Source organism: Puntigrus tetrazona, chromosome 2 (genome assembly GCF_018831695.1).
Source record: "Puntigrus tetrazona isolate hp1 chromosome 2, ASM1883169v1, whole genome shotgun sequence".
Taxonomy (NCBI): Eukaryota; Metazoa; Chordata; class Actinopteri; order Cypriniformes; family Cyprinidae; genus Puntigrus; species Puntigrus tetrazona.
The window spans coordinates 13,895,910-13,910,963 of NC_056700.1; the positions used below are offsets into that span (position 1 = coordinate 13,895,910).

At 41.2% G+C, this 15,054-nt stretch overlaps 1 protein-coding gene across 1 annotated transcript; it reads left to right on the forward strand.

Annotated features, from left to right (window-relative positions):
• The first annotated feature begins 7,000 nt into the window (after positions 1-7,000).
• ptf1a (pancreas associated transcription factor 1a) lies at positions 7,001-8,341 on the forward strand. Its single transcript, XM_043219234.1, has 2 exons — positions 7,001-7,739; positions 7,834-8,341. The coding sequence occupies exons 1-2, from the start codon at positions 7,007-7,009 to the stop codon at positions 8,034-8,036; spliced, it is 936 nt and encodes a 311-aa protein (XP_043075169.1). The 5' UTR covers positions 7,001-7,006; the 3' UTR covers positions 8,037-8,341.
• Positions 8,342-15,054: the final 6,713 nt, after the last annotated feature.

Below are 15,054 nucleotides of genomic sequence, written 5' to 3' on the forward strand. Positions count from 1 at the left end.
TTAACACAATCTTTGAATTTTTTCTGTTGGTTGAAGTCAAGTAGCCTCATGAACTCGTGTACAGTATCAAAGCCCCTTGTTCTTATTTTAGTCTATATTGTTTGTACAAGAAAACAATGATGAGGATGTTCCTGTAAGCATGCAGACACAATATGAGTCCTATAGATATATATCTGATTTATACTATTATTTATTTATGTACTTATTTATTTGTCTTATCTATTTAGGGTTTATTTTATACGGTTTTGATTCTGTTTAGTGATCTGTCATGCCACCCTCATATTGTGAATATGTTGTACTGTATGTATAAACATTATATGTGCATACATACGATGAGCAAAGAATAAATTCTTGAAACTTTATTTGTCTCGCCGTGTATTACAAAATAGCACAAGCAATACACATAAAAATGGTTTACGTGTTTTGCTATATACTGAAGATATTTATTAGATGTTGTTGTGACTTTAATACCTTATATAACAAACACTGGGTTTATAATGAAAAATATACAATGTCAGTTTTGCTGTCTACTTTTCAGGTGGCTTTTAAGGGGCTCTTTGGAATAAGCTCTTTTTTAACTTTATGTAATATTTATAGACCTACCACTTAGATAGAGCGACGCTTTAGTCATTGAGAAGACTCTTGAGGAAATGTCCCACTTGTGATGTTGTTTAGCGCAAATACCTAGTACGAACAGAAGGGGGCGCGCTAACGAGAGAAAACTACCAGAGATGGTCTGGATCTCGGAAGCAGGCCTACAAAGACGCCGGCAGTACAGCATAGTTAGTGGCATCGTGTTCATGAGACTGGAGGATTTTAAGAGATTGCGGGTCAAACAGACTAGGCAAACAAGTTTCCCGCTGGATTGACTGCGCGGAGGAAGAAGGGTGCTTGCAAAGCTAATATTCCTCATTATTCCTCGAATTGCCTGTGCGTGAGTCATGTCGTTTAAAACAAACAAGACCGCTTTATGCGATGTACGGTGTAAAATTCGAAATGAAATGACAAATTATGCAATTCTACTTAGTTCTTGAGATCTGATGCGACAGTGCCATCGTCCAACCACTAGGCGTCACTGAGGATACAGCAACAAAGCACTTGTTGCTCTTAAGCGACCCTGCGTGCGCTACAGCACGTTCCCGGTGTTGTGTAAATGAGCTTTTATTTCATAGTTGGGCCTAAACGTAATTACGATCCCTTTTGAAAACGATTGCGCGAACCATTTTGGAATTTGTGACCGTTTCCTAAAAGCATCATTAGGCAAGCAGTGTCTACCTGAATGAATGTCGTGCTCTAGGACTGCACGTTCACGCCTGAACGTAATAATGGCCTATGGCTCTTTATGCGTTAGTGGTAATATCAAAGTGCTTTTGTTATAAATTGAAAAATGTAAGTATTTCTGACAACACCTCATGGGTAATCGTGTCATTGTCATTGCCAGGAAACGCGGCCTTAGTGGAAAAAAATAAACTTGCATGACAAAAAGGCAGCATTTCAAAAGGCTACGTGAAGAACTGATTGCGACTTGAATATTATATAATATGCACAGGAACGCTAATGTTTTCTGTTATATTAAGCATAAACATATTAAGCACAAACATAAGCACAAATCTGAATAAAACACAACCAAGAATCAAACTACTGAGGGTGTTATATATATATATATATATATATATATATATATATATATATATATATATATATATATATATATATATATATATATATACATATATATATATATATATATATATATATATATATATATATATATATATATATATATACATATATATATATATATATATATATATATATATATATATATATATATATATATATATATATATATATATATATATATATATATATATATATATATATATATATATATATATATATATATATATATATATATATAAGAAACGAAATAGAACTCAACCCGAAATAGAACTCAACCCGTTACTTACGCGCTGTCTCCTCACGCACCCGAACTGAACTCGGCATAATCACTGAGGTATAAATATTAACAAAAGTTCTTCAAGTAGATAATGGATAGTTTTAATTAACCATGCTGAGGCTGTTGAACTTGTTTTTGGTATAACTGACAAAAAGTTAGACGCGTCCTCTCCTCTCCTGTCCAGCAGATGATGTTCCTGGTTGTCATGGTAACTCACAGACACCAGCAAGCTAGCTAAACCTTACTATAAAATAATTTTATTAAAAGGGTTTTAACGTCTTTCCAGAGTTCAGGTTCTCTGCTTTATACATTTGATTAACCTATGTATTAAGCATAAATTGTAAGACTCCCCAGAAAAGCTAATTCTTCTGTTAGACACTTACTCTTTACCAGTGAGGCTAATTCTTCTGTACCTCAGACCGTATCTGTCCCGATAAAACATCTATCTGCGGCAGATGAGATGGTCTAGCCAGTCTGTGTGTCATTATTTCACTTTCATAACTCGTTAAGAAATAAAAGTTTGATAACTCATATTTCATATTTCATATTCATCATGTTTTCCTTTCTTGTCGATATCGAGCGCGCGGCGATCAGTTGTGGAGGCGCGCGCTCTGTATATCACGTCACTATACATATCGCCCTAATTCTGACTCTCTGAAAAAAAACAATTTTATCTTTAAACAACGTTCAATCTAGTGTCTGAATTTTACTTACACCTATACAGCGACCCCTTATTATATTATGTGTCATAATTTAGTCAATGGTTATATTTTGCTAGATTTTCTGTGCTGGTGCGGTTAAAGATTTCGACATCTGTACCCTGGGCTCCTCTGTAGCCTACCTGACTGCATCCGTTCGTTCTGCTTAAAAAATAAACCGTAATGAAGAGGAACGGGAATGGGACTAATGCAGCCAACCCCCGCGTTTATTTGCTGGACGCTATAAAACAAACACCTCACTAATCTCAAACAGCCTGCGGGCAGCCATATTTTCAGATTAACACAGATAGACGAATCAATTAGTCTAGGATGTAGTGAATCAATAATCTTCTTAATCTCCGCGAGGATGAACGCAATAATAACTACGTGACACTTTTCTAGGCGCTGTTTACGCTTTTGAGGGGATTACGATTAGCCTGCGCTTCCAACTACGTTCCCGGTTTCAGATCCGTGAAACCGATGCTTTTAATCTAAGAGGAAAATATAAATCTTCCTTTAATGGGTTTAATCGAAATGTGCAAACTCGACAGGCCCATGCTTCTTTGAGACGCCGAGCCCTGGTTTCTGCCATATACACCGCTGCCTTTCTTAACCCGTTACGGGACAATGCGTCCCCGTGTGATGTGACACTTAAGAAAAGAAGGCTTTATTTGTTCGTCCCTGTGAATGCAGGAATCCCTCCACGCCCCACGACCGCCGTTCTAATTTGTCTGGCAAGCTGGAGGACGAGCGCTCGGTGCGCAGTCGCCGCTCCCGTCGCTCCGGCGCATGTGGCTGGATTCCCAGGGATCCCCAGTGTTCTGCAGCTTGCGCTCCTAACATCTATGACCCTTCAAAGAGGCCGTGAAAAACGCAAAGCTCCTGTAGTCAATAGTTGTCTACCAGTCAATCTTTTTGAATACCGGGTCAATAAATGTAAAGTGCGGAAACAATGAGAGCCACTTGACAGGCGCGTCGGCGAAGTGTGGTGCCTTTTAACGTTTTACATTACCCAACACGCGAGGGCCGGCGCCGCTCGCGTCGCGCGCCTTTTGTTTCAACAGTTGTTGGCTATTTGTTGCTGAAAATGGATTTTTTTGTAAATGGCCCGCGAAGTGTCTTTCAGTCAAAATCGTGTCTTCTGTAACGTTAGTGGTTCGAGAGGTTCGGTGCCCTCACTATCAAACCCATATTACCTTGTTAAGTAGCCCAATTATTGTCATTGATTGATTCGTTTAATCTCTCTTTATATCTAATCCTTTCTCTAATCCTGTTCGACACAAGAGATTAAACGGATTAGCAGCGATTTGTGTTTAGAATTAAATAAACTTTCCTTTCGTTAATCCAAACTGTTTCTAAAGCATCTGTAACATAATAATAATAATAATATATTAATAAAACAAAATTCACTTTTGATGATTATTGTTAATAGCATTATTAATATCGTTGGCTTTTGTGTAGCTTTCGAAGATTTTGCCGTGTCTTTCCCTGCTGCTTGCAGCCTTTACGCGCCTCCTGATCTCTAATGCACCGTGACCTGAAATAAGACGTCTCATTTATAATGTTCATCGTTGTAATATCTGCTCGGAAATCCATGTGTTGCTATTCCCATGCCAAGCCCAAGGTCTGCAGCCGCGTCCGCTGAGATATGTGACATTGCTTAATTGATAGCGCAAAGGTGACGGTCACGGTCCTGTCTGCGCTTAACGCCTCAATGAGCCGCTTTGCTGAACAACCGGTGCGCGTTCAGGTGCCGCTTGTGTCGCTCCGCGGTGGACTACAGGTGCACCATTCCGAACCGCGGGCGCTTTATATGCGCGTTACGCACTTGAACGTGAACTTTGTGCTCTCGGGTAAACGGTCCTTAAGTGACATTTCTTATTTATGCTAAGAAGACGAACGAAACCGCTCGGTGAAATGCTCGCAACATCGACGGAGACGTTCTGACGTCCTCAGTTTAGAAACTCCCAAGCAATATATTAATTAAATTAACAGACCTCTTACCAAAAAAAAACAAAACAGACATTTATCAACACCTTTTTTAATATTCTAAATACGCGTTTTAGCATGCAAGCTGTAGGGCTGCTGTGTTCATTCAGTGCCGGTCTCTTTGAGCGCAGAGCGCGCAAGTGGTGTGATTCCCACGGATTGTCCCTCGCGTTGCAGCTTGCAGCGGGGTGCAGCAACCATACACTCACCAGACCCTTTTTTCCCTTTTACTAACAAAGTGACCCCCTCCATCTTTATTTGAATAGCGGAGAATAAGGGTTGTTTATGGGCTCCAACCAGTTAGCATCTCAGGTACCGGCATAATTTGTTGTGAGGTGTCTTACAAACCTCCTCATTGGGCGACCACTGTGAGGCACACTGCTCTTAATGCCAGTACCAGCCCCCTACATAATAAAACCATACCCGCTGCTTGTCGTTTGTCCGCTGGTATATTTATTCTTGTTTGTTATTCAAGCACTTGTGTAACGACGTCTCGCGATAAAAGAAAACATTTAAAGCACCACTTTATAGGACAAAAACTCCCTCTTTTCCAAAGATTGAATTTGTCTGTCAAACGCGTGGCGCTCTCCGCTAACCCTCAACGGTATTTCTTACAATAATTATTTTAAATGTAATTTATCTGGTATCCATAATACATCTATTTTAAACCGTTATTTTAAGCAATTAAATTCTTTCAGGAAAATGAACGTGGAGGTTTTAATGAAGGATTTACCTACGTTTTCCTGCATGCATATATATATATATATATATATATATATATATATATATATATATATATATATATATATATATATATTTCTTTATATATAACACTGAAATCTCACTGAATAGAAACATCCTAGTTGTTATAAAATGGCAAATAAACTTTATTTATTTTTATTCTTATTATTCTTCTTATTATTAATTACAAAACTAAGAGACCCTGATTTAATGTGACGCTCTGCAGGTGTCTTTCAGATAGCCTGTCTCCAAAGTCATTTTTATGTTTGTTTTGCCATTCTTTTTTCCGCCTGTTCAGGAACACTTATTGTCACAGATCGTTCGCTTAGGGTGACAAAGCTCCAAACGCCCCCGCTTCATCGCTGAAGCTCTTGCCTTATTCTTTTGATTGTTTCTTGGACAGGCGAGTGTCCACTGCTTCGACACAAACCGGCGGCCTGGCACCCTACAGCCCGTGATTGATGAGAGACCTATTCTTTACCCTTTCTGCCTCTTAAATGACAGCTCCTTTCACCGACATCACTCATACACAAATGTTTGTGCTGTATTGTATGGACCTCGTGCACAACCAATGGGGCTTTAACATAGCTGCACGTCTTGATAATTAAGAGGCCGATGGAAGGGGCTTCGCGCACGCGAATGGTAAACGCTTGAATAGTTACCTGCTTTAAGAGGAGCCTCAAGGTGACAGGGTCAACAGTGGGCCTACCTACCTCTCTGACCCCTTAACTAGGTGCACTTTATCCAGTTAACGTTAATGGCGGAAAGACAAACGGCAAGACAAAACTAACATTTAAGCTTCAATAATTAAGAGAGCGCAGCATGTCCTTAAACCGCTGTCACGTGTCTGTCTTTTCATTAAACAGCGGAGGAACTGAGAAATTAGACGATTCACACAATGACTGTACAACTTTTGGAGCATCCATAGACTTTTAGAAAAAAAGGGTACAACAAAAGTTATCACTGGGGTGGCACCTTTTCCAAGAGTACACGTTTATTTAAGCGGGTGCATGTTGGTGCCTTAAAAATAAACGTCGTGAATAACCATTAACATTAATGTAACCTTTTGTTGGACAAAAGATTTTTCGGGGAACCCCAAAATTGTTCCTTTTGAATCCTTTATGTTTCATACATGCATTTCAATGCATGATGACATACGTATTAATTCTATTTTAGGTAACTAATTTCGTCCTAAAATATTCGTGCTTTGCAGCTAGGCTTTATCATTGCGTGTGTGGATTTCCTTGATCGGTAATATTATTATTTTATAAAAATTTAGTGTGCTTTAAAAATCGCAAACTTCTAACATTTATGTCGAACAAAGTGTTTAAACGCTAGAAAGCGATAAAAAACCAAAAACTAAGAAATAATGCATTTATTTAGTACGGTCATGTATTAAGGTTCGACTGGGTCACTGACGGAGACACTATTTCTGATACAGTTGTCAATATAGGCAGTCGCTTTGTCGACAATTTAGGAGCATGTCCTGTCTCGGTGTTTTGGGCTCAGGGGGCGTGTACTGGGGGGCTGGCCTGTAAACATGCCTTATCCTAAGGTGAGCTGCCTCAGCTGCGGGCGCTGGGGATGCTTGGCGCTGATTGGTTGGCGCTTACGGTCAATGGCACGCGACTATGGATGTAGTTATAAGAGTCCTCGCGTGCCGCCTTTCAAACCGAACCAACTCTTGAGCATCAAGAGGAAAGATCGAAGAGTCGGCGATTGTTGTTACTGGGCAACACCAACACAGCACGAAAAAATGGACACTGTGTTGGATCCATTCACAGGCTTAGACTCCTTCTCCTCCCCTTATTTCGACGACGATGACTTCTTCACGGACCACTCGTCGAGGGACCACTTGGACACAGACGACTTTTTGGACGACGACGTCGATTTCCTCACCAATCAAATTCAAGAATATTACAAGGACAGTCGGATATCGCAGGACGGAGATTATTGCGACGCTGGCAACTTCTCTTTTTCCTCGTCGTCCTCGACTTTCTCGTACGGATGCGCGGACAGCACCTCGGAACTGTCCCCTCACAGAGACGGTCCCTTGCTGAAGAGGCGGAGGCGCATGAGATCTGAAGCGGAGATGCAACAGTTGCGTCAAGCTGCCAACGTCCGGGAGAGACGGAGGATGCAGTCCATTAACGATGCTTTCGAGGGACTGCGGTCTCACATTCCTACTCTACCATACGAGAAGAAACTTTCGAAAGTTGACACTTTACGTCTGGCAATCGGCTACATAAACTTCCTTGCGGAACTTGTGCAGTCCGACATGCCGATCCGGAACCCACACAGCGATGCTTTAAACCAACCCAAGAAGGTCATCATTTGCCACAGAGGAACAAGTACGTATATCGTTATAAGTGTGCAGTATTTTATAGGACGTATTAGTTGTAGCAGTATTAATATTAAACGGTTCTCTCCCGTTTTTTCCCCCAGGATCCCCATCTCCAAATGACCCAGACTACGGTTTGCCTCCTCTCGCCGGACACTCTCTGTCATGGACTGATGAGAAGCAGTTAAAAGATCAGAACATCATCAGGACAGCGAAGGTCTGGACACCAGAAGACCCGCGAAAGTTGCACTTAAAATCATCCATCAACAACATCGAGAACGAACCCCCCTTTAACTTTATTTCCTGAGGCGGTGCCGTAATTATTCTGTATACACGTTGTGTACAACCGAATTGTATGGATATATCCATGTTTTCTTTATTTGTAATGTATTATTGTTACTATCTGTGTTTTCAGCTTTTTAGTCTGAACTGACGAGAGAAGGCCACTGGCAATCATTTTGTGTCGTATTTAATTGCTTAATTGTGCTGTAATATATTTTTCTAATTTAATACGGATTTTATGTCAAACAAAACCTATTTTTATACAAACGGAAACACGAAAATCGTCTATATTTATACTGTTATGACTCAATAAATTTGTCTAATATCTCACTCTCTTGTGTTCGAGTCTTTCAACGCCCGCCACATAACGTATATAACCTATATAAAACAATTCCCGCGAACGCACGGACATCGCCGTTGCTCGTTCGCTTCCTCAAAACTCAATAACATATCAAAATAATTCGAAATGAAACGAACTTAGGCGAGCGTGCGTCACCACGCTACGCATAATTGCAAGTGCGTGCGTAAACGTGTAGCGTCAGCATATGACGATACATCTTGCAGACGGGTCACCTTTTATTCTCTGCCCGTGAATGGAGTCAAATCGCGCGATTAACTGTAACTAAAATGTGATTTGTGAATAGATGCTTTAATGTGAGGTGTGAAGCTCTGGACGTAGTGAAGGACGACAGCTGAAAGACGTCACTATTTATCATTATGGAAATCTGACGGACCCTTGCTGTGACTCTGACAGTTTGGGCGAAAAATAAATAAATAACGAAACAGGAGAGGAAGGAGTACGTTTTAAAGTGGTAAAAGAGGCATGACGTTTCCTTTGCCTGGGGCGCTTGGCCTGGGTAAACCGCAGGTGCTCCAAGGCGAGATTTTCCCGTGGCATCCGCTCGTGTCCTGCGCGCCCAGTCGCCTCTACGTCAGCTCCCGCGGTTATTAAGAGGTAGCCCGAACACATGCCCATGTCCACATGTCCAAAGTAAACTCACGAAGAGCGACTGGAAGCTAATATCGTGGATAGACTCAGACTGGAAGCACAGGTATTTATTTAAGAACATCTCAATTGTTTATAATGCATTGTCCATTAGCAATACAATCATATCTTTAGTGCAATTGTTATTGTTGCATCGCATGATTATGAATTTTTTTTTGTTATTAACCAATATTTATTGCTTTCCAATGTGTTTGTTTCCCCAATTTTGCTAGTCGCTATCGTGTCAGTTTACTACGAAGAGATGACTATTTAATATTTGGCAATGAAATCTTAACTGATCGACGTAATCCAACCTTTCCATGTATCAGCGCCTCATTAAACGCGTTGATTTCTGCTATCCGGGGCGCAGGACTAAAACCATGTAATCCCATTATGCTCATTAGAAAGTCAAATGTTACCAAGTCAGACTTAACTAAGATAAAGGGCCCCAGACGTCTTATGGCGATTTCAACTATTCGCCCGTGGTAACATTTCAATTTGATTAGGGGGAGACAAAAAAAATGCTGCTATCATTGTGTTTTGGCACCTCGCGCTGTAGTGAAAGAGAGCGTTTGAAAACGGGCACAGTACAAAACCCCTTAAAGCATCTTTTGGAAGAGCGCCGGCGGAGCGGAAGAAAAAGGCTGATGCACTGGATCTTTTCAGGTTTCTGTTTTGTCACTTAGGGGTTTTGGCTTGGCAAAGCTTAAAAGGCGACCATTTACTGCTTGTCAGGTTCATTCCCGTTATTAGCCCGTGTGTTCCAGCGTCCCACGCGACTGTGGATGCCCGTGGGTAGATAGTGATGTTGTGGGGAGCGCGAATCAGAATAGCCTACTTGTTGCGCGAGTCACTGCGCTCGCAGGGCGATCTCGCGTTGTTTTTGCGCAGTCGCGGAGATTTCAAACAAACCACAAACAAACAGAATTCAATAACTGTATTTTTTTATTATTATTTTGTTAAATCGTGACATCACAGCAGACCTATTTTGCGCAGCGAAATGTTTAGCCAAACCCGTTGTCCGTGTAGTCCGCACCTAATTATTAAAGAAAGTGAAGCGATTACGCACGGTTTATAGCTATCAGTGTCAACAATCTCAGGATGCGCGCTAAGCTGGGAACGACGCCTATCGGGGTTCTCATAAGCGTTAAATCTGCTCATATTCGGATTATCCCCTGCAAAAATATGGAGGGTAAGACTGAAAATCTTTGAGTCTAGCGCAGTTTCATTAGTGCATGGCAACAGTGGCATCGGGGTGCCAGCTGCCAGCTTGAACAAACACCGGTTGATTCCCCTCTACCCAAACTCTACTAAATCCCCCACGTCCGAGTCGCGTCCCCGGGGGTACGGCGTGATCCTCAATGCAACAAATATATCACTAATTATTTGTCCAAAAATATTACCTCGGGAGGGCACGGGCTAACAGGTGCGGGAGAAAGCTTGGCTCATCGCGCACCCCGCGTAGGGGGACTTTGTTGCCAAAGTGCATGCCGTCCAGGCGCCCCTAGTTTTACACGGTGCTGAGTCTGCAGATAATTGCCATGATATCTTTATTGCTTGGACTTTAACATCTCGGTCGCTGTCGAGTTTTTCGTCGATGCACCTGGTATTTCAAACTTGTTCTTTTTGTGCGCCTGGGTCCTGGACAGCAGCTGCTTAAAACAAGCAAAGAGGGAGGCCCGTCTCCGTCTACAACGTCTCCAAGACGTGTTGGCATGGTCGTCTTGTCTTTAATGTACCATTAGCCTTTGTCTCGACACAATATGGGAACAGTAAAGCATGACGTGCGTTATAATAAAACACATTTTCAATGATCCGCCCGGATTTAGGGCGCCGACGCGAGCCAGCCGACTGCATTGTTTTGTCCTCCGAGTCCACGGGGCAATAGACGCATCGCTGTGTCTTGATCAAGCCATTAAATTTATGTCCACCGATTTTTCACGTGCAGGAAAAAGGAGCAGAGCATTGATTTCCCCGCCATCACCTGGCGCCCGCTCGGTTTAGAGGGAAGGGTAATGCGAGGCGCTTCGTAAAGTGACTCCGTTAACATAAGGCCCTCACCATCCCGCTCCATTGTTTCGTCTTGTTAATAACTCATTACCCGGATTTAACAAATCCTCCATTGCATATGTTTGGTGTCTCCATATTTTGATCCGTACGATTAAGCAGATGTTACGATTGAAAACTGAAAAGTCCAAGGCTACTCATGTCTGAAAGGAGAAGAGCGGTCTCCGCGCGGGCCTAACAAAGAGCCTTGGAGATCTTCAGAGAGACATTTACGACCAATAAACAGACTTCAACCTGCTCTATTTCAGCCATTGTGTCGTTTTTGAATAATTAAGGTTAATAAGAATAGGTTTGTATACTTTGAATGCCAGGACCACAGGTGCGGGGTGACATGATGAATGATGTGCCTGATTTTTGCCAAGCTTGAGAGCCCTTCTCTTGGACCTTCAAGCTGATAGAAAATATTGTCATTTCTTTAATTCACAGCATTACTTTCATTCAGGACAAAGCCGGGTGATGAAAAGCTTATGTTGTAATGAAACACACTACGTGGTGGCTGCGCTGCCTCAGAAAAGAAAGAGCGAGTCAATGCCCGGGCGCGCTTGGGTTTGTGCGCACGTAGTCTGCTCCATCTAAATCAAATAAAGGGAACCTTTCCAACTTTTAAAAGACCACGTTTTACCTTTATTATGGCCTTTAAGACCGTATCCATTAAGCATATGGTGCGAAAGCAGCAGCCTTTGTACTGAGGAAACCCTCGACAGAGCAACCGGTGTCTATTGCGAATCATTTAACTTCTTAGCAGCCAAACGGGATCCAGGGAAACAAGTGCACAAAAGCGCGCACGCGTGCAGGACTTTTAAGAAAAAGAAAATATTGGTCAAACGCGCATAAAAGGAGAAAACGACCGCCTTAGACAGCACCTCGTTCTGCTTTGTAACAAAAGACGCCAGTTAATTTCAGAAAAAATACTCTTTTGCCGTGACATTGGACCTTGGAAAATAAAATATCACCAAGGCAAGCTGGGGTTTTGCGCACGGGATGCCCAGCTAACAAGAGCGAAATGGGTAGCTGGCAGACTTTGCTCGTTTGAAGGCGGCCTCCCTCTCTTCACCCCAAAGCTTGAATCCAACTGCAGCACAAACTTTGCCTCAAGATTTTTATTTTCTTGGCTCGCTTTCTTTCTGTGAGAATTCTTAATGCGCTTAATGTGCTTCTTTGGAAATGTTTAAATGAACGTGCTGTTTTACATTATCTCATTAAATCTTAATAAATCGCTCAAACGATAACCAAGGCAGGTTCATTTTTTTGTAATTAACAGCTCATCTATGCAAAGCAAAATTATGCATATGCTTAAAACTTAAAAAAAAATATTACAACCATAGGCTGATATTAATAACTGACGATCGTTTTAATAATAGTTTTGTGCATTATGACATCGTTGTAGTTTATCGGTGCACAGCAGTTCGGTGAATGGTAGGCTGCTTGTGTTTTTCCGAGTCACGGTCAAAGCAAACCTCAAGAAGATTTGCGCAAAAAAAGCCAAACGGTTACTTTAGAAGTCATAGCTGAGCGTGCAAAACATGCATTTGCCTAGCAGTGGTAATCTAGAAGGAAAATAAAAAAAAATGGTTGAACTTTAAACTCATAACACAAGGTTCACGACTAGCCACAATAGCATCTCTGGTGCTTTATAATAACAATTCAGATCGGTCGCCCTACACCAGGGACAGCTGGCTTTGCTTGGCCATGGAACCCCATACCACCCTTGGTGGACCATACACAACGACACTGACCTTACCGCGGGGGAAGCCAAAATGTGCCTTTGACTGAATTAGCCTCAAAGACGTCTTGCTATGATCTTTGTTCGCCACAGAATGGACTGAATATTGTTCTTAATATGAGAGGCATTGTATCCAGCTTTTGCGTGCCCCATATGAAATATTACCGCCCCTTTATTCAAACGCTCGTATTTCAAGGCAGGCATGTAGTTACCGTATGCGGTTTTGTGTCCGCGCTAAGATATCCAGACCCTGCCTGTCACTTCATTTCAATGCAGGGATCCCATACTTTTATTAATGTTTTCGGTTTTGTTCGAACTCATGGCCAAGGGAATGCACATACGCTGACAGTTCTTTAAGGAATACGGGCTTAGAAAATACGGTTACCATATCAAGAACCTACACTCCATACCACAATACATGCAACCGTTCCATAAATTAAATAAATAATCGAATCGTGCAAATTATGCAATAATAATTTTCTTTTAAAGTAGTGTTTTGTTTATGTTATATTTATTATTTTATTTTCATGACAAAAACCGAAAGTAAAATTTGGCTTAAAAAGGTTTTCTCTTTTCCCTGGTTGCAGTTTTTCCCCCCTAACAGCAACTTTTTTTTTTTTCTTTTTTTTTTAATTCTCCAAAAGAACCAGTGTTCTGCCTATGAGAAGGGAACAGCTTCGCGTTGATAATTGATCCAGTTTTTTATTCACACTTCTACCTTCCGCAAAGAGACAGAAAAGTCGGGCTAAAATGTGATAAATTACAAATATGCAAATTTCATTCAGTGTCGTTTGTAAGTGTGTCTATCTGAAAGTGAATAAGGTCTTGCAGTCAGTCTGCGCGCACTCGGGGAGCTCGGGACCCCAGGGCGCGGATCAAAGCGCCCCTTTCTTTTTCATCCCCGGTATTCTCCCACAAACGATTTCGATACAATATGTTTCCATGATGCACGTCATGTGCCTGGGACGCAAAACTCGTTGCATCTTTGCTCAATGCGTCCACCGCCTTTTGTTCGACAGGATGGACTTGAGAGGGTTTTTCCCCTAGTTGCCGGGTTTCTAAAGTGTAAAAGCATGCATCATTTTTCACCAGGTCTCGTTTTAATATTCACAAAAGGAAATCTATGAAAACAGACCTTTCAGTTGTTCGCTGGCATGAACCTCACTGCTGTCCAACTGATTTCTCCTATTATAAGCATTTCTCAGCAGGGAGGTATTTGCAACACAAATGCAGCTGTAACACACACACACACACACACACACACACACACACACAGAATAGCATATTTAGAGTAAAGACATCCAGACATTATATGCCATTAATGCATAATTTCTCAAAACAATATATATATATATATATATGTGTGTGTGTGTGTGTGTGTGTGTGTGTGTGTGTATATATATATATTTGTTAAAAGCTGGCTATATATATATATATATATATATATATATATATATATATATATATATATATATATAGCCAGCTTTTTAACAATGATCTAATAATAAACATGGACTATATTATTATAATATTACTATAATTAACTGAATGAATTATTATTATTTCTTTATAATATAATAATTTCTTTCTAACCCCTGCACGCTGAAAAAAGTTAAAATGTCTCAAATGTTTTCCAGCTTTAAATGAACTTATATCTGTGGCAGAGGGGAAACAAAAAGCATAAAACAGCAGCTCGTTGCAACTTGACCATAAGTTTCGAGTGATTGGCTGAAATGGCCTTGGGCCAGAGCTGGGAAAGCTTCCAGGCCAGACTCCCATTAACCCTCTATGGTGAAACTCTGCTGGAATCCAACACACCAGCCATCGCCATTTATCCACCAACTAATGAAACTAATTAATTTCTGGAGTTCAGCTAAAATTCCACTTTGTTGTTTTACAACCTTAGCCTGAAACCCTGTGAAAGTAGCAAACATCTTTAGTGCGATACCCCCTCCTGAGATTGTTTTAGCTAATGATATATATCTGACATCTTATGGTGGTTTCTATGGTAACGGGGCTGCAAGCCGTTCGGACCACGCTGGTCTGTTCAGTAGCACAGCAGTATGGAAAAGTTGTTTTGTGACTCTGGCAATGGACCAGTTAGTGGAAGATTACAAGGAATTAGGCCATAATCACATAATCCCTGAGAAAAAGGTCACGGCACAGTGATCAAGCTGATCAAGTCATAACCCAATAACCATCCGTTGTACATGACAGATAGTTAAAGGAGAAATTGGTAATTGATTCTAAGCTTGTCCCCGAGGGTCA

Coding starts and splice junctions, on each gene's coding strand:
- ptf1a (XM_043219234.1), top strand. CDS start 7,007: ATGGCACGCGACTATGGATGTAGTTATAAGAGTCCTCGCGTGCCGCCT. Junction 7,740..7,833: donor CATTTGCCACAGAGGAACAA/GTACGTATATCG, acceptor TTTTTCCCCCAG/GATCCCCATCTCCAAATGAC.